At 39.0% G+C, this 19,584-nt stretch overlaps 1 protein-coding gene across 17 annotated transcripts in view; it reads left to right on the top strand.

Moving 5' to 3' along the window:
• bru3 (CUGBP Elav-like family member bruno 3) overlaps window positions 1-19,083 on the top strand; it is a 467,269-nt gene extending 448,186 nt beyond the window's left edge. For 7 of the 17 annotated variants that reach the window (XM_087414561.1, XM_087414566.1, XM_011068008.2 and 4 more), the window contains 8 exons: window positions 2,015-2,155; window positions 2,659-2,785; window positions 6,394-6,561; window positions 7,337-7,441; window positions 10,973-11,050; window positions 15,704-15,862; window positions 17,529-17,713; window positions 17,946-19,083. In XM_087414561.1, the coding sequence (XP_087270687.1) occupies window positions 2,015-2,155; window positions 2,659-2,785; window positions 6,394-6,561; window positions 7,337-7,441; window positions 10,973-11,050; window positions 15,704-15,862; window positions 17,529-17,656 (906 nt within the window). In that variant the 3' untranslated portion in view covers window positions 17,657-17,713; window positions 17,946-19,083. The remainder of the gene's footprint in view (window positions 1-2,014; window positions 2,156-2,658; window positions 2,786-6,393; window positions 6,562-7,336; window positions 7,442-10,972; window positions 11,051-15,703; window positions 15,863-17,528; window positions 17,714-17,945) is intronic. The other 10 variants (XM_087414567.1, XM_011068007.2, XM_011068004.2 and 7 more) reach the window with 9 other exon arrangements.
• The last annotated feature ends 501 nt before the right edge of the window (window positions 19,084-19,584 follow it).

Genomic DNA, 19,584 nt, shown 5'->3' with positions numbered 1-19,584 from the left:
TGACAGCGTCGATTGGCGTCGCACAAAATCGCCCTCTCTTTCATTTTAGAGGCGAGCATTTAACGTACATAGGTACACACCTCGACGCGTAGTAGCACATGCATTACAACGAGAATGTCAGGGTGGACTGCCGGGAGTGCCAGGTTGCATGCACACGCTGAAAACGTTTCGTCAGGATTGTCTTTGAAATCACCGAAGCGACGTCTCGTTCGATCTAATAGGAACGGGACACGATGTATCACAAGGTGACGTTCTGTGGAAATCTGTCAAGCGGATATATCGCGTTACCGGTCCGACTCTGACTGTGTCCTCGTCGTTAAATTACAAGCAATTGCACCGGCTAGCGTATGCGCTTCGCTGATGAATAACGGCCCCGAGCCTTTTGTCGAGAATTGCCACAGGGTGAAGACAGTCAACCGATTATCGATATACGCTCCAATTGTTGTCAATGTAATAACAGTCACGCCAGAGATCAAATTTTTCCTTTTTTGATTTCAATGTCTATGCTATTTTTATATATGATTAGATTTATCTGAAATGACTGATAATTTTAAACATTTTATCCATCTCTTTAATTACCTAATTAAATTTAATTATGTTTTAAATAGATCTAATTTAATATATCTAATATTTTTTAATATTGGTTAAGATCTTGTATCTTATATCTGTTTTTAATTAAGTTAAATTTTAATAACATATTATTGAACAATTTAATTTAATTATAACAGCGGACTAGCCTTATTACGGGTTTAATTAACGAGTTTTATACATGTAATATAAGGGTTGATTACTGTAAGAATTTTCAAATAAACGCATTTATTTATCTAGTAAATTGATTTTTTAATATGAACAACACAATTTCGTATGAAATTAGTTTCTCATTATATTGTTATCAATTTTTGTATGTGGCGTGAGATTTTTGTATATAAGAGATTGTTTATCATAACAGTATCGATTTAATATCAATGCATAAATTAGGACGAAATCAATAAACGTTGTATCAAAATTATATCTGACAAATTCATAAAAAAATATGAATTAATTGGGAAGAATTATATGAATATCTTTACAGAGAGATTACATTTTTTTCATAGTGATCACATCTTAGGCTTTCCAAAGAGGAACGTTGAAACAAAGCCTGAAAGCTATGTGGAAAAAGTGAGAAGAGATGCATGCGAGTAAAGCACGATGAAGTGCGCCATGCAAAGTCGCGTGACCAAAGCTGAAAGTCTTGTTACGCGAGTTATAACACTACAAACGTTATATAAACTCAGGAACGCCCAGCCAGCATTTGCATTGATGACATGAATATAATGTATCACCGGGAGCTCGAATGCCGAGCTTTTCTCCACAGCTACAATGGCCACTGACCACCTGTTGCCCCTTTCCATTTATATTTTAGACATCGTGAGAACGTCATCGCCTTACATATCCTCGCGAGCATCTCGAAAGAGAAGAAGTCTTTTTTTTTAAAAAGGATCTTGAATCACTTATTCGAATCACTTAACTCGTACGTTGTGTACCTACATCCGTGCTCTTTCACGTCTAGAGAGTACATATGATACCATTTTACTTCTCGTGCAACAGATTTAATATATTACATTACATTATGTATTTTTTCGACAATTATGGCTATACAATTGAATTTTAATAGAATTATTAATCTTGAAATGCGTAGATAAGCCTCATGCGGTTTTAATTATTCGACGGTTTCTATTCATTAAACTCGCATGAGAAATTGACTTAAATTCTGCTATCTATCAAATAAAAGAGATTATTAGACACTATTGTAAAATATAACAGTATGAAAAAGAATCTCCGATTATTCCTTTAATTATAAAAGCCCAATTAAAATATTCTCGTACGCTGGTCATAACACATACTATAAATAATAAAGCTCGTTGAAGAGGTCGTTAAAATATATATTGTAATTCTCGTATATCATAAAATTGCGTCTGTAAAAATTCTGACGTTATAAAAGCGAGAAATCAACAACATGCATTATCTGTTGCAGGGTGCGTCATCCAGCATAGTGGTAAAATTCGCAGACACTGATAAAGAGAGACAAATAAGACGCATGCAGCAAATGGCCGGGAACATGAGCATCCTTAACCCCTTCTTCAATCATTTCGGCGCTTACAACGCTTACGCTCAGGTGGGTCGTGTTACCATTAATGGCTCTCGCGTTACCGCATTACCGCCTTGTTGTCCTCGTTACCACGACTCACAATCTGCGATGGTTCGTCCCTCGTTACTCTCGGAAATGATCGGCCGAAACTCGATGCCATCGCGTTAACGCCGGCATGCAAAGAGGTCTCTCATAATCACCTTTCGCGGTTTAATTTTTCCCAGGTTTGCAGTAAAGGATAAATGTCGTTTTGAAATTTTTCTATTTATAACTATTATATTTATAATATAATATGAATATTCATCTAATGATGTTTCAGGTACACATACTTCTATTTTCGTTAAATTCAAATAAAGTTTTTCTTAACAAAAGAGAGCTTTGATTTCGCAAATATTCTTCAAGATCATGTGTGTTTTTTTTCAAGTAATTTTAAAAATAATAATAAAGAAGAAATATTTGTATTCCTCCTTTATTATTATAATTCAAGAGAAAATGTTTTTTCTGACAATGATATTCTCTTTATATTGTAGCAGCAAGCAGCGCTCATGGCAGCAGCGACTGCACAAGGAACGTACATCAATCCAATGACCGCGTTGGCTGGACAGTTACCGCATACATTGAACGGCATGCCAAATCCTGTGGTTCCACCAACCTCTGGTAAGAATACTCGGCTAATGCCCGTTAGTTTAGTTTGCTGTTTACCTTTTTCTAATCCTAAAAATGAGAAAAAGATAAAAAGTAAATTAAACTGAGATTAAAGTTAATCTTACATTGGTGGAACTGGGCATAAGAAAATTAAAATACTTTACGACGCGTAAATATTCGTGAGAAAAGAACTCATTTGTCGTCTCCGAAATATTATATATTCTTCAAGAAATTCAATTCAAGCTAAACTTTTTCATAGAAACTTTTGTTATACTTAAGAATATCTATGTGTAGTTTGTTATAAACTGCATCCTTTTCTCGCGAATATATTCTTCTCTATTATCTAACATTTTTTTTATATTGTTGGTACATTTGTCGATTGCAATATTCTCGTTTAATCAGAAAGTGAGATTATTCAGTTGTTAAGATAAAATATTAAACCCCCCTCCCCCCATAATGAAAATATAATGTTATATCTTGTTAATAATGATAAAGAAGATATTATTTTAATGACAATTTACAAAGATTACGTGAAAAAATTGTGTTAATTTAATTAATTTAATCAATTTCAAGTTAACAGCACCAATTCGATAAAACATGCATTTTACGGAAAAGGAAAGAAACACTCGAGGGCACACGAATTATCCGTCATCAACTCGATAAAATCGTCCGATTTTAGTGATATAAAACATATCTCCCGTCCGATCGCTCTTTCTTCCTGCTTCTCTATAGTTTCTCTGGATTCTTGCGACAGACGAGGCGTGCAGTCGGTTGCCTTATAACCAACTCGTAAATCAATACAACATTTTCATCGAACGTGACTCAAGCGAGAGATATTGCTGGTACCGCAAAACTTTATCGAAAGCTCGTTGTAGAAGAAGAAGGAAGCTAAAGAAACGTCTCTTTCTTACCCCTTTCTTTGTTCACACCTTTCTTTTCAGTTTTCCTTCTCTTTCGGCATGGCAATGCAAGAAACAGTGGGAAAGGTCGAAGTGTTGTAGAGAAGTAAAGTAAGCGCGGAAATCGGCTCCGTTATACGTCGAGTCTCGTCGAGCGGAAGGTAATACCATTTGATAGGGAAATAATATTTTATTTCTTCGCCGAACCCCCTGGCTTCACCGCGTCCGTCCGCTTTACTCCGTACTGAAGATTACCGTAGCAGCGAGCTTTTATTTTCGACGAAACGACGGCATAACCACAAACTGTGTGTATACAGGGTGGCATTGGCAGGTAGATCTGCGTCCTCAGGAATCATTCTGTAGCCGTAATCCTACCAATAATCGCATACATTTCAAATCGGACTAAAAGTCGTCAATAATATAGAATTCAAAATAGAATTATTTCAATTAAAAGTAGTACTTCAAACTGCTTAAGGATTTGCTTAAGATGTACATGGAAAAAGCAATTTTGCGATGAAGTATTTAAAAATTAAGTAATGAAATATTTTTAATTACTCTCTAAATTTGATAATCACTGATTATCCAGTGATATCCTTGGCATTGGGTGATCAGTGAAATTTAATTGAAAGAAAAGGAAGTTATACAAGCATATAGTTAAAAATTGTCGATATTTGACAATTACAATACTATATACATTGAATTTATACATTGAAACAAAGATAGCAAGGTTAAGGATTCCATGTTTCATTAATTTTTTTAATTTCACTGTAAATTTCACTTTCACTAATTATCATACTACCATCTCTTGGAATTGATATTAATGATTATCTACTGATTCAAATTTAAAGAGTATAGATCTGAAAATAATTTGGATCACCAAAATAATTATATGTAAAATGCTCAAGCATTATTATGAGCAAAAGTTTTGACATTCGTTTCAGCAACTAGTTTAGACGTCTGCATTATCTAGTCCAACAAAGTTATTTGTCGTATCTAGCTAAATTTTTAGATACTTTAGTAAAATCGTTTTTTTTTTTCGTGTAGCTTCATTATAGTTTTATGGAATTCATATCATGCAAAGTTTAATGAAGGAGCCTTGATCGCAAGCGCGATGTATTTTATAGTATCGAACGCAATCGCTGTAAGTCTCACTTTGTATAGAAATCGCTTGACCTGTCTAACCGAATCGACAATGTCGGAACGTATATCGCGTAGTCACGGAAGTTTAAGTTTACGACGTATCGTCATATCCGATGTAACCGAGTAACGATGTGAGCGCATGCAAAGTAATCCGAGTGTTATCGAGGTATCGAGATTCTTCTCCGTCCTGATCTTTCATCTGTCTACATTACCATAGACCCGATTCGAAAGTATTAAAGTATCGGTGCTTACTTCTCTTTAACAGTAAATTGTGATGTTTCTTTAAATTCTTCATAGCTAATGGGATATACTCAATTATACATTTTTTTGTAAAAATGCCAAATAATTCAATTTTCTTTATGTTACATTTGCATTTGGATTATTTTTGTTGAAATGTATTTAGCTTTTAAACGCTTTTTCAGTACAGCATATGACTTTTTTTCCAATGTTTTTTAAATGTTTTTCCAATGTTTTTTCCATTACTTACAACTTTTTTAATATTTATTAATAAATTCATATATTTTATTAATAAAGATATATACTTTTGCTTGGCTACCATTATGTTCCTTAATATCTGGTTTTTTAATAGAAAAAAATTGTTTACAATATTTTCATTTTTATGAAAACATATATCATAATTAAATTGTTGAGTAGACCCAAGTGTGTTGTTTCCGTAGTATGGTGGTTAAGAGTTAACATTAATTCTTTTTTATAAAAGTTATTTTGGTTCCTTGAAATTAATTAGTATTTTTTAATTAACATAAATTATATAAATGAGAGAGTTTTATAGACCCAGCGTTAGATTGTGTTACAGATTTTGGTGTCAGTTTCAAAGGATTAAGAATTTGAATTTATTTCGCAACGAAAATCATTATTGACAATTATGTTTGTAATTTCAAAAGGTTACGATCGATTGAATCATAAATGCGTCGATATTATTATCGCGTGCCCTTGACTGTGTATTTCCCGTTGACGTTTAGTCACGTGCTAACTCGATAGAAATAACAGATGTTGCCCAAACATAATTATGTCTCATTACCTACACCGAGTCATATTGACGTGATACCAAACCGTTGGTCACCGGCGCGATCAATGCGTTATTAGCGCAACGCAAGGCTTTGATCGCTGATCCGAATTGTATCGTTGACATAGACAGGAGGCAAACTATTATCGATAAACACGACCTTTTCCCAGAAACTAAATTCGTAATTCAAGAACAAGCATATAGTTACAGTAGTATTGCATCGCAAGAACAGTGCACAAAGACTAGTACAAAGAGAAAGAAAAAAAATTAAACGTGACTCTTTGACCGAATCCATAGTTTTATGATATTAACTCGGTATAATATTCTGATTTATGAAATCAACGTAACGTAGTATGTTCGTACTTGCCTTGCGAGACATACGAATCATTAACGGTCTTTTCCCACAATCAATGTTATATTTATAGCAGAGGAAAAATGAAAAAAAAAAAAGAATAGAGGAGGAAATTAGAGACTGCGTTCCGATCAGATGGTTCGTATAAAGGACGATCGTGGTTGATGTTGAAAGTGCAAGAGGGTAACCGGTGTGTACTGATCAGGTTTGCTCGTAGGTACCGGCACAGGGCAACCGGTTAACGGAGCACTACCATCGTTACCGTCGCCAACGATGCCCAATTTTAACATGGCCGCTCAAACGCCGAACGGCCAGCCAGCAGGCTCGGATCCAGGTGTCTACACCAACGGAATACCGCAGACTTATGCGGGACGTGAGTATCAACTCAGGCGCAGCGTGCCGCCCCTGCGCAATACCCGGCCAATCGGCAACAGACTTTATTATTCCACGGGGATGTAAATAACTTCGCGCAGGCCAAGTACCATGCCAAGTACGCCGGGCGGTACTCGCACGTCATACTCTTCCTTCTTCGGTGAGGAAGCGCCGTTACATTCGTTGGCGTTTATTTGCGAGGAGAGCTGAAATTAATGACGACAGGGGGTCCATGTGCGGAAGACTTAGCACCAATGCGGGGCTTCACTGGCTCTTGCTAAGCGCGAGATTTATGTTTACACAAGAGTGACTCAATTCAAGTAATTAGTAACAATTAAACTTGTAGCGAGTAAATATGTAAGTGTTAGTAAGTAGACATTCATTGAGGTCTTTTCTTTTTACATTCATTTTACACAATTATTCTCGAGATCTTTCAGACTGGACCTTGGTCTTTACGTTCGATGTTCGACAAGACGCATCAGAAAAGTCGTCCGAATATTGATTAAGTTAAACCGTATAACATTGATAAATTTTTAAAACATTATTTAAATCGGGACTTTGCGTCTGCAAGAGCAATGAATTTCACGACGTGTAATCATTCTTATAGTCAATCCTTCATTAGTCTTCGTCCTTTATTGCCATTCGGGTACTTATTACTCGTCGAGTATATAGTCGGAGGAAATATCGAGCGGTATTGATTGGCCTACTGGGTATTGCGACAGGGGCCTCTAGGCTAGGCCCTCTCCCCGATAAGAGCTGAGCTTACTGAAGTGTAGATGCCCTCCATCTGTCCATTCCAGCGCAGGGGTTGGCCAACGGGGAGGCGGCACTTCAGCATGCCGCCGCGTATCCTGGAATGCAGGCTTATGCTGGAGTGGCCGGTAAGTGTTTCCCCAGCTTCAATTTTTATCTCTACGGCTTGTCAAGGTGCTGTCTACCCTGTCCGTGTCTTCCGTACAATGATTGTAGCGCGTTTCGTCCATCCAGCTCCACCCAAGCAGACTCACGGGTATTATTGAAGTAAAAGTAGATGCAACGTGAGACGGACATACGTTTGTCCATCATTCGTCTCCGTGGAGTTTATTTTGAATCGAACAAATAATTTCTCGTATCCGATGATAGTACTTATCATCATTTAATGTCAATCGATTGTAAATTACTGTACAAATGTATAAAAAATTATATTCAACTTTGTTATTCATAAGAATATTATAAATTATTATGAATATAAAATGGATTCTTTATATATTATTCTTTACGAACGGAATTATAACGACAGATTGCAACTTCTTTCTCCGTAAACTTAAAATTAATTCACGAATGTGTATTTTAGCGTCGTTTCATAATCTCGTATTATCGTAACGTTTTGCATTATCGCGACGTTCGCGGCATCAGTTTTAGCACGCGCTAGATAACACTTTGAATACTCATCTCGCCCGGATGTTGCCTATCGCGATCTTGAGCGGGTCGAAAAACGTGCGTGTGGCCGTGAGATGGAGATTGTCTGTATGTAAAGGGAAAAAATGCATCATAGAACGTCCAACGTTTACGTGCTTTTATCCGGGCGCCGTCGGAGCACTTATCTACGAAAAAATTCGATTTCGCTGATCGCGTTGCTGGTTGTTTGCATGCAACTATGGTCGCATGCGTATATACACACACACCGTACACGTCATACATGATCGTGTGCGCGTCAACGTTTCGTTCTATACTGCTTCTGCTGTGGTGCTACGATGTACTTCGATGTCCTTCTAAATGTACTTCCGTGTACATATTATATTGTAGTTTTTAAACGTTTACACGTCTCCTCTCGTGCATGTTCCCTCACCAACGCCAATGGCGAATTATTCGCCGTCGACCGTCGACGTTGTAGCGTCAAAGTGCAGCGCATTGCAAATTATGATCCGATAAAGCCTGGCACAAAATGGATGATCTCGTTTCACGGATAATCAGCGCCTCGATGGACCTATACTTCTATTACATTCCAATCACTCTCAGTAACGGGAGGAAGGGAAGGGTGGGCGTTTAACAAATTCCGCGTTTACGCCATTTGATCGGATACCGATGTCCGCTTATCGAAAGTACAATCGCGAATAATGGAAAGAAAGGGGATATCATTTATTCTCATCCATGTCAGCGATCAATCCGCCTTCGTGTCTCTCAATGTACCTCCAGCGTATCGGCGAAAATTCAACAAATTCGAGTCATAACAAACGTATAGATCACGTACCGAGAGCGCGCGAGCACCGTCGGTTCGTATTTACCGAGGACTCAAAAGCGGTATATTTTTTTCTATGTATTTTCGGCCAGAGTACACATACGCCATCGAGATCAGCGAGTGGAAAAAAAGCAATCCCGGAATAACGGCGTACCTCTATCTGAGCGTGACGCGGCCCCAACGTATGATGGCGTATTTATTTCATACGCCAAACGTTGATCCATCGCGCACCGGGGGGCCTCGGGTAACGTCAATCGGAATATATTAAAGCGATGTTTGCACGGAAATAATTAATTCCGGGGCGAAAATTCGCCTCTGCCGATCTGAGAGCGTAACCCGCGCGCACGCTCCGCCTATCCGTCACAAACAGGTATCAATCACGAGCATTTTAAATATTTATCAAGCTATAATTAATAACGACGTACTTGCTTTCTGCTACGTCGCGTGTAGCGAACGGTGGTAATGCTGGGCTTGAGCGTTTATACCGAGGTCCAAATTTACAGACTAACCAATTGTCATCAAACGTACAGAGATCGCGTTGCGAATTAAAATATAACTGGCACTTCTGTTTAATGTGAAATATTTTGCATTTCGATTCTCGTTGATCAGAAGTGATATTGATACCTATTGATTCTACGGCCGTTTTTTTTTTCTCCAATTTCGTTAAATATTGTATTACGGCAAGTTTTATTAAACGCTTTTAAATAAAATTTTGTTATCTTAGAATTTCATTACATCGAATAATCGTTAATGTATTGACGGTGTCAACATTAATACGAGACGTTATAAAATCTCATAGTAACAAAAAGCTTGTTATAATGAGATCTCCCGTCGATTCGTTGTAATACGATATTAAGCAAACGCTTTTACGATAATGTCTCTCCAATTTCAGAACTTTATTCCGTACGAATCGTATGTCCTCTCTGCGAAATCTTCCGTTTTAACCGTTATTTGTCTCGGGATGTTCCTTTCTCGATTGCTTAAATATTTAATTTCGCAAATTGCAACGGGATATTCTGTATAGTTGTGCCTAGACGACTTTTGCTACATCAATGCGCTAAGAAGGTCTCTCGTATCCCATTTTAATGAGGCACGTCGTTTCAAGAATCGGCTTTGAAGAAATATCTGGTGTCGGCTAATGACGCACTACGGATACAACGTTGCATTTTCGCAGGCTACGACGGTTTCGCGTACAAAAGTATCGTGTTGAAAGTCGCGCGGTATGGTGAGAACGTTGAGAGACGAATACCCTTGTCGGCAGAAACACCATGATGAATGCCAGCTGGAATCGTCTGTACGAGACGAGCTTTCGTATCAGTGAGTCACTTCTACACCACTCGCTTTTACAGGGCAAACAGGCCACTCGGCTAGAAGCACGATTTCCATATTTCGCATTAACGATAAGATTATGCGGGATCTTCCAGAAATAACAGTTTTGCAGAGAAAATTTTGCTCAAGATCAGCATTTGTTATATTCATCAGCATTTCTCCTACCTCGAACGTACGCTTGATAATCACGTCTAGAGAGAGGTAACTTTTTTGAATAAATAATAAAATTGACTTGAATTGGATAGATGTTATCTAAATTAAAGTTCAAAAAGCTTAATTCTCGAGAGACTTGCCATTCCAAAGCGATCGCAGGATCTGTCATTAATATCGAGCACTGGAATAACTCGCATAATTCGAATTGCATCTCGTGTTCCCCAGAATGACGCAGAAATGTGTCTTCGCGTTCTTTACGTTTAATATCCTCTTAATGTTGATGCTTTAACCTTTTCCCCTCGCGACGAATCTTCGGTAAATCGCAAGAATAAATGGTCGCGTCCGATTTACGTGTCCCCGACGCTTCTGAAACGCACGGTCATAAATTACGCCATTGTAATCTGTCTAGCGACGGCAGCGCAATTTCTGTTGAATCTGTTGACGTTTATTGGACTGTTCGGCTTTTATTACTGTCATCGTCCATTATGTATGCGCTATCGCTGCATTGAATTACGACGCCTATATTCGTTCGGCGGCTGCCGCTGGTTTCGCGCTGTCCCTGACTCTTACTGTCGACGGCCGACAGCGGATATCACAATAAAAGGAAAAGGACAAAAAAGAAAGGGTTTATGTGGGGAACGGATAGGCAATGGCACGCACAGATCTGGATGTGGACAGTTCATGATGTACTTGTTATTTGTTATTGTCGCAGCTTACCCCGCCGTCTACGGCCAGTTTCCTCAGGCTATTCCTCAGCCGATGACCGCGGTGGCACCCACGCAGAGGGAAGGTAAGTACAACACGCTCTCATCAACGTCTAACTGTTGACTGTAAACACGAACGTCTGTAGACCTGAGATTGTAGTTCCACGTCCCGTACACACGTCCAGACACGAATTATCCATCGTCGGCGCCCAACGAGGTGCAAGAGTTTCGACTTCTCTTAACCACCACGCTGCCACCGCAGCTGACCGTATCGCGTAATTGCACATCTTGCACAACGCTACGATATCGCTTCGATTATGCGAAAAAAAATGACGAGTGAGAGATACCTGAGTAAATCGATCCAGATCTTTTGTGTTCCGTTTAGTTTTTCGCGTTTATCATTTTTAATTTAATATAACAATGCTCAATTCTATAGTTTTATCGAACTTCAATTCGAACATCGTAAGTATTTGATAGGTTTTCTTTTCATCGAAAGAGGATCGTTGCTTCAAAGACAGATGTTTCAATTCGATAATTTCAATTATCAATTTAATTACTAATTTCCATAGCACGAAATTGCATGAAAATGCAATTACTTAGAAAACCACCAGTCGGAATAAAAGAACGCGATCGGTCAAAGAGACAGCCAAGTCTCGCGTCTCAAATATATCGGTGCGGACTAGTCATTTACTATGCCATCTTTTGCGGAAAAGTACTGAAGGAGAGCCGACGGCAGGGAAAAAGTCGACCAGGCAAGTCCGGGGTTAGAAGAGGGTTGAGCGAGCCAACGCCTAATTGCAATTAACAACTCGCCATTATTAGAATATACGACGCCTCGCAATGAGATAATGCAAATAAAACGAAAGTTTTAATTACTTTGCCGCTACGCCCGCCGGCGATCCGTTGTTACATCGCAGGATAATGGAAAGTTTACCGCGACAGCGCTACCCCGCCTCCGTTTTATCCGGCCTCAACCCTCTGTTCCGACCGCTATGTCCGCTTCCTCTCGCTCGTCTCTACTCGTTCCTATTTTCATTCCGCCTGATCTTTTCGTCTCGTCGATGCGTTCTGACATTTTCCCATGCGTCGCGTTACTAAATCGTAAGCGGTATACGAGATGAGAGTAAGAGAAATCTCTAATCGAATTTATTTCCCGTACGTGATGACAAATATCTCGCGTATTTATCAACGCGATTTTTCTCACTTCTTCTCTAATAAAAAATTATTAATAACTTTATTTCCCGACGGGACAAATTTTACGAGATAAAATCACCTATGATACTCTATTCGCTTCTCGTCAAACAATCTAAAATATTAATTGTTTTAGAATTTGTTTATTATTAAAGAATTGTATTAGTCGTATGATTATTAATCGTATGATGTACATATCTCGTATTTGTTTGTTTTTTATATATATTTGAACAATCTACATAGTTGAAATGACAAATATATTTCATATTTCTGTTCTCATTTTTCTCTGTGTATAAGTGTAAAATACACTGTCAAGAACACAAATAGTTCCCAAAGTTTTTTTTTTTCCAAAAGAGAGCAACGTTTATCATATTGCTGACTTCTTGGAAACTTTTGTGTTAGATAAAAGTTTTGTAAAAATAAAGAAAACGTGTGTGTGCAGACACTTTATCTTTTGGAGAAACTTATGTTAGATGTCAAAGTCGTTAGGCGTGCCGCAATATCGGACGGAACCCAAGGGAGCTGAAGGGGAATCGACGTTATTGTCATCATTGCATGACAGTGGTATCGATCTATTATTGACTGTCGCTTCGCGAGTTTACCCTTGCTCCGTGTTACTTTAAGCTCCTTGATCGTTGTTCTGGGTGTTCTACGTCTTACACGATGTTTTTCGGTGTTCGTATATACATTTCTTCTCTCTGACCATGACTGTGTGTCATAATATTTTTAACGTTATGCGGATAGCTCTCCTCTTCCTTCTTTTATCTTTTTTTTTTCTTTACGTCAACGTATCTCGGATGTTCGTCGTTAATTTCGGTGTTTCACCGTTGCACTCGATGTCAGTGGCTGTTCTCGGTGTTGCGCTGTCGACCAATGTTGGTTGTTGCTTCGCTACGAGACGGTGATACGTGCATTGCGAGATTTTGTGATCTCTGTACGAGAGAGAAATCGACACGAATCCGTTTCGCGATCGGCAACACCGTCACTCGTGAAAATAAATATATCGTTATACAGTTCGATCATGTAAGCAAAATAATTCAACTTTGCATAGAAAAACTCAAATTCGTGTAATTAAAAAAATAAAAGTAATATTTAGATTGTTAAAAAAATGATTCCTCTGCATATAAATTTTGTGTATATATTCTAAAAAAATAGATACAAAGTCGCATAATATTTTAGTTATATTAAAATTATGCACTGCTAAATATAGCAAATATTTGATTGTACGAAGAGAGATTGTACGAAGAGATTTGCGAATTTTAAATATTTTGATGTTTTTGAACGCAGCGCGTTCCGCTATTACTTTTCGACAGAAGTAGACATAGAAGTAGACAAGGTAGTCGTTCTCATTAAATTCGCGTGCACGTACCGCGTGTGTGCCAATTAGAGAGGCGAAAACCAATTTCAGGATCAACGATCGCGCGCACGGCACGACGACGGGCTTTAATTTATGGCTCGTTCTTCGTGATTTCGTCGTCCACCGCAATTCCCCTCCGTACTCTCTCTAGTCGGAACCGGAAACCCGTCGACACTCGTGCTAATTTGGGTTTCGCGTGACAGCCACGATCGAGTTATTACCAGGACGAAGTCGTTTCGCGTAAGAGAGGGAGAGTTTGTCACTCTTTGCGTAAACCGCAAAACAGGTTTGTGATTTCTCGAGGCACTAAGTACCCAACAACATTAATTTATAATTGACGGAAAAGTTTGTATTAAATCGACGATTTGTTTCGGAATATCGCTCTTTTTATTTTAAATTGCAGATCGTTGCAGATCGACGAACAACTTTCCAATCCGCGAATGAACTACTTTACAAATTTCGATAGTATGGATTATACATCTATCAGAAATGCATATAGAGTAATGCCCAAGGATAGGAAAGTTTTATCCTTTTGTGAATCAAGTTTTGTGACTCGAACTTTTGCAAATGTTGATCGCGATGCGTTATTTGCGACAATTGCAATTAAAGTTTTACTCTCGGACAATCGACGAAAATCACTTCCGAATCGGATGAAAATATCCTCGTAAAACCGTCGTAAAATTTTGTCTGTGTCGCATTAATTCTTAAACTTTGCCGGAATTTGCGATGATAATCTTATCGACCAGCAAATATGTTCAACGAGTCATGCGATATTATCGTGAACAGCGACATACCGGAAGTCGTAATTGGGTTGAAAATAGACAATTATGCTCTGCGATGATTCGACTAGCATATTCCAATGAATTCTCGGAGGAATCTTTCCGCAAAAGATCTTTCGGGTAGAGGCGAACAGGTCGCGATGAGTAGCACCCTAAAAGTTGAGTAGCAGTCATCTCATTACTTAAATGCGTCCGTTAGTCGGGAGAAGCTCTGGCCAAGAGAGCAGAAGTTTCCACGGTCATAATCGCCGCTAATTGACGTCGGAGTTATAAAGTTCAGTGAAATTAGCTAAATCCTTATTTGGACTGCCGTTGTGTTCGGATAGTCTTTCCTCCCTCTTCGCCTCTACTCTCGGGATCTTCTTCACCGGCCTAAATTAAACCTCGATGTTTTTGACATTTTAACACCGGAAGACGAGAAAGAGACCCACTTAAGCGATCAGAGAAGAAAGGGTAGGATAATCAATTGTGCAAAAATATATAATTGTGTATAATTGTGTAAAATTACGAACAAGATATGAAAGTACGGAATGTAAAATTATAAATGTCATTTTAAAATCTAGGTCGTGACTCATGATCTTTTATAATAATTACATTCATATATCATTAACATTTGCATTAATTTTATTTATAATAATTAATCTGTAATATAATATGAATAGAGAAAGAGAATATGTGCGTAATGAGAGTTTTTGCGCAGGGTGACGGCAAATTTGTATCATTTAGAGTACTCATATAGAAAAAAAATATAGGGCGACGGATTATCGTGTCTGGCAAAAATACGGGAGTATCGCACCATCGTAATCAGTGTGTCGCCACTATCATCGTCACCATCCATACCCATTCACTCATTTCAGCATCCATCACCTCATATGTCATTGTGTTGTAAATCCCAGTGTTGTGTGTGTATATTTGAAAGTATAAATACTCAACGTTATTTGAACCGGGAGATTTCTATCAATAATCGTGAGTGAAACAATGCTCATGACTTTCTAATCGTTTTGCTCTCAACATTCGGTCATTTTCATACCATTTTCTGTCATTTGCTCGCAGTCTAATTTAACTTCTCGCTTGACTCATGTTCACGTCATTTTGCATCATTCGTGGGTGACAAAATCATGTTATATGTCATCATCATTTCGCACTCGGACGGACGAGAGAAATCGGTATTGTCGTCAAGAGTCTGCCGCAGATTCATCTTCATTCATCAAAGAAAAAGAAAGACGACATCGACAAGAAAAAAGTAATCAAAAAGAAAAGCAGTACCCGCTGGCGACCTCGCTAACGGGTTGAAGCTCTCGCGTGGAATCATTTATATTTGCGAAGAACAAAACTCATCCAGAACTAACATTCTAACTTGAGTATTATACTTCAAGTTTAGATGTTTAGATGTGCTCTGATTTATATGGTAGGATGCTCTATCTCAGGACCCGAGGGCTGCAACCTGTTCATCTACCACCTGCCCCAGGAGTTTGGTGACGGCGAGCTCATGCAGATGTTCCTCCCGTTTGGCAACGTCATCTCATCCAAAGTTTTCATCGACCGGGCGACCAACCAGAGTAAATGCTTTGGTAAGTGCGACGGTAACTGCGGACAAATTTCAGAACGACTAGCAACAACGAAGGATGCGTCTATCTGACTCAATCCTTGCAACTATTATACAAGGTAGGACGAAGAACGTCAACACATATCGCCAACAACGGAAGTGAATATGAAATCATATTTAAATTTTTAATATCACTCGTTTTTTATATTGTACAATTATACGATTTAAAACATTTTTTTATTTGTAATGAAAGCTATCGGAAAAAATATTATTAAAAACAATGCAATATCATTCTCACAAAAATTTTTCAATATATTTTTATTTTAAATCGTATAATTTATTGAACGTAAAAATATAATTATGATATACATGGATATGTCTGTGATTATTATTATGACTTTCGATCAGTCACATACTACAGTGCTCTAAATGACTTTACACATTTCCAATCAGAGAGTGGTGGTTTAATCATGGAAATTTAATTTGTCTCGTCCGTATTAGCGGATGAACTGAATATGAATGCCGTTTCAATGGAACCAGAATCAAACTGCGCAGTTCTTTTTTAGAGACTATGCAGAGAGGACCGAAACAGAGAATGCGGATAAAAGCCGCTGGCGTTCCTTTGATTAATCGTATCCGAGAGTATGAGGATACAGATAATTGGACGATTCCATTCGCATCCGTTCGGTTCTTGGTCTTCACATTCGTCCATGTGCGATTCATACGTTTGCGTCCGTGTATTTTGTCTCTCTTGTTTCAGACACTCGCATTCCCTCCCAAAAAAAAGGTATAAGGCTCTCAACGACTCGTCATAATTATGCCCGCAGTGAAAAAAAATATGTAAACGTTTGTATCCCTTTAAAGGCATGTTCCTCGTCGCGATCAATTCAACGAAAAAACTCTTTGACGCAACAGTTTTTATCGAAAATTCGCTATATAATTATAACCACTGCGATTGGGATAAAATTTGTGTCTATGTAAATCTTTTTTTTAATGTATTATGCAGTGAAAACTCGATATATCTTGACTCTTGTTCACAACAAACTTTCCGGAGACTAATCGGGGTTGAAATAATCAAGGTGCCTTTTAATTCCAAAATAAAAGTAATTTGTAAAACAAAGAACCGTGGGTGGGCGGAAGATGAAGAGACTCGCGGTTTAGATCACCATGATGTCGAAACTAAAATGGGATCAAAATTAACTTTAATGATCAAAATTGGCTTAAACCGAGAAAGTCGTGATGATCTTTTTGGAAAACGGTCTCTCTGAGAGTCTTCGTTATCGTGAATCTACCCTTTCAGGATAATATCCAGTTCATGAACAAAAACTTTTTATTCTTCACGGAAGATGTGATTCGTCTAGATTTCTGTTTAATTGTCAAATAATCAATACTCCTCAAAATATAATAACTATTTAAAAATGCTAAACTTATACTTTTCCTTATTATATACAAATATATTTTTCTGACTATGAATATCATTATGATAAAACTGAATTACTATTTTGTCGTATTATTTACTATATTAATAATAATTAATGCCTGTGTCATACAAATTGCATTTGGCATTTAGTATTTCTCTTCTGAGCGACATCAATAAATGAAGATTACATTTTCATATGATCGAAAGAAGATTTTCATGAGGGATGAAAAATCTGTTATACACTGCAGGATTCAACGTTCGATATTTTCAGGTTTCGTGTCGTTCGATAATCCAGCGAGCGCGCATGCAGCGATCCAAGCGATGAACGGCTTCCAGATAGGGATGAAACGATTAAAAGTCCAATTGAAGAGGCCCAAGGATGCCAGCCGGCCATACTAACCCACGTCCTAGCCTAGAAAATCTGGACGAGTCGCGCCCTATGTCGTAACTAACAGAGTAAGTTTTTTCTTGCAAAAAAGAAGACTTTTTTTGCGTTCGTACGAGGTATTAGATATTTTTCTCTTAGTTGCGATAAAATTATCAATTTTAAAATAGCAATATCGACGTCTATATAAAGTCTATATATAGTTCTTTAAATATTAACATTATTAATTGGTAAACATGGTAAATAATTCTATTATGCATTCCTATCTCAGAAATTACACAATATCGTCACTTTGGATTGCAGATGTCGTCCGAGAACGTGAACTCGATGGACGCTCGACGATCAGGAGTGACGAGTTGAATCACCATTACAACGCTCTCCGCCGTAACAACTTAGTATACTAGCTAGTTAATTCATTAGAGGGTAAAAATTTAGAAGTCAGTAGGACAGCAACGGCTTCAACGTCGTTGAAGTTCGTGCGGCGGCGGCGGCGGCGAAGAGGCTGAAACGAATGCGATGAAGGATGTTCTGCGCTGAACCCAGTCCGAGAAGAAGAGTTGAAGAGAGAAGAGGACGAGACACGCTGAGACGACGTTTCCCAGATGTTCAGATAATCGGAATACAACATCGATATACAACATCGGCTTTCCCCTGTCACCTTTTCGTCCAATCCCACACTACTACAAATCTGCATGTTTCTTTCTGTCCTCCGCGAGTCTAGCCTCTGGTCCCTACTGCCAGGTGAGAGATTACGTTTGAACTCGAGGACGAGGGCGCGAATGGACATGAGCGTGCAGCGAAACCTGTCGCGAACATTTCGAGGATCCGGAGAGATCTACCAGAAGCACTGGAAATACTAAAATCGATCATGTCGTCCGGATACATGGCGACACCGTTATAGTTACACGCGCGAGTCACGACATCGCGCCGCGACGATCGTCCAGCCGACATCAAACCGACAATAGCCAAATCACGAAATATCCCGTCGATAAAATGCCCCTAGGAGTCTCGTCGTGTTCGTTGCCAGTCCGCCGATGTGCGATGCAAAGCGCGGAAAAGATGTCACGGACAGATTGATCCTCGACGAGGACCCTCGACGAGGCCGGATCGTCGTATCCGTCGGCAGGACAGAACAGCTCCGACGATTGTCGAAGTACGAGAGGCTGGCGAATCTTCTGTATTCGTACGCAGCGAACGATTTAGTCGTCGCGATGAAGATCCCGCGCGACGACGACGACGGGACGGATAAATAATCCCCGCGTGACTGATGAAAGTAGGATAAAATGCAGGCTCGTCCCGAAGACGCGGACGAGGTCCGATATCTCTCTCCCAAAAAGACAAATGTCAATCATATGCTATACAGGGTGCTCGTCTGACGAAACGCGTCTGAAAACTTTGAAAAAAAGAAAAAGAAAAAAAAATACAAAAAAAAAAAGAAAAATAGCAGCGAACATGGGCTCAGCGCCGGTCCGACATCCCAGCCGGATATCGGGTTCTCCTTAACGTTTAAGGTTTAAACACGTACGACGCGCTGTAGATTTTATATACTGCAGATAGAGGAGTGAGAGAGTGAAAGAGAGAGAGAGAAAGAGAGTGTGCGTGAAGAGGAGTTTGCGCGCGTCGTGCTGCGCGTCGAAGAGGAAGTGAGAAAATCTTGTCCTACTCGCGCGCGTTCGCACGGTGCTCATCCTCCGCGATTAATAGCTCTTATTACTACTATGGTTATGGTGATTATCATTGTAATTATCGCTAAGTAAGTGACGCGCGAGTTTCCGGCCGAAAGTATAATCTACTCCGTTGTGGTTCCTGCGTGAACATCGAGAGAGGAATCGCGTGTGAGGGCGCGCGATTGCCCCGCCCGTCTCGCCATCGATCCCGCGGCTCGGTCCGATTTATGGATCGACGATCGACTTTGCCTGATCGGTTAAGCATCGCCCGAGAA

Source organism: Acromyrmex echinatior, chromosome 16 (genome assembly GCF_024713525.1).
Source record: "Acromyrmex echinatior isolate Ae372 chromosome 16, ASM2471352v2, whole genome shotgun sequence".
Classification (NCBI taxonomy): Eukaryota; Metazoa; Arthropoda; class Insecta; order Hymenoptera; family Formicidae; genus Acromyrmex; species Acromyrmex echinatior.
This window is presented reverse-complemented; position numbering and strand designations above follow the sequence as displayed.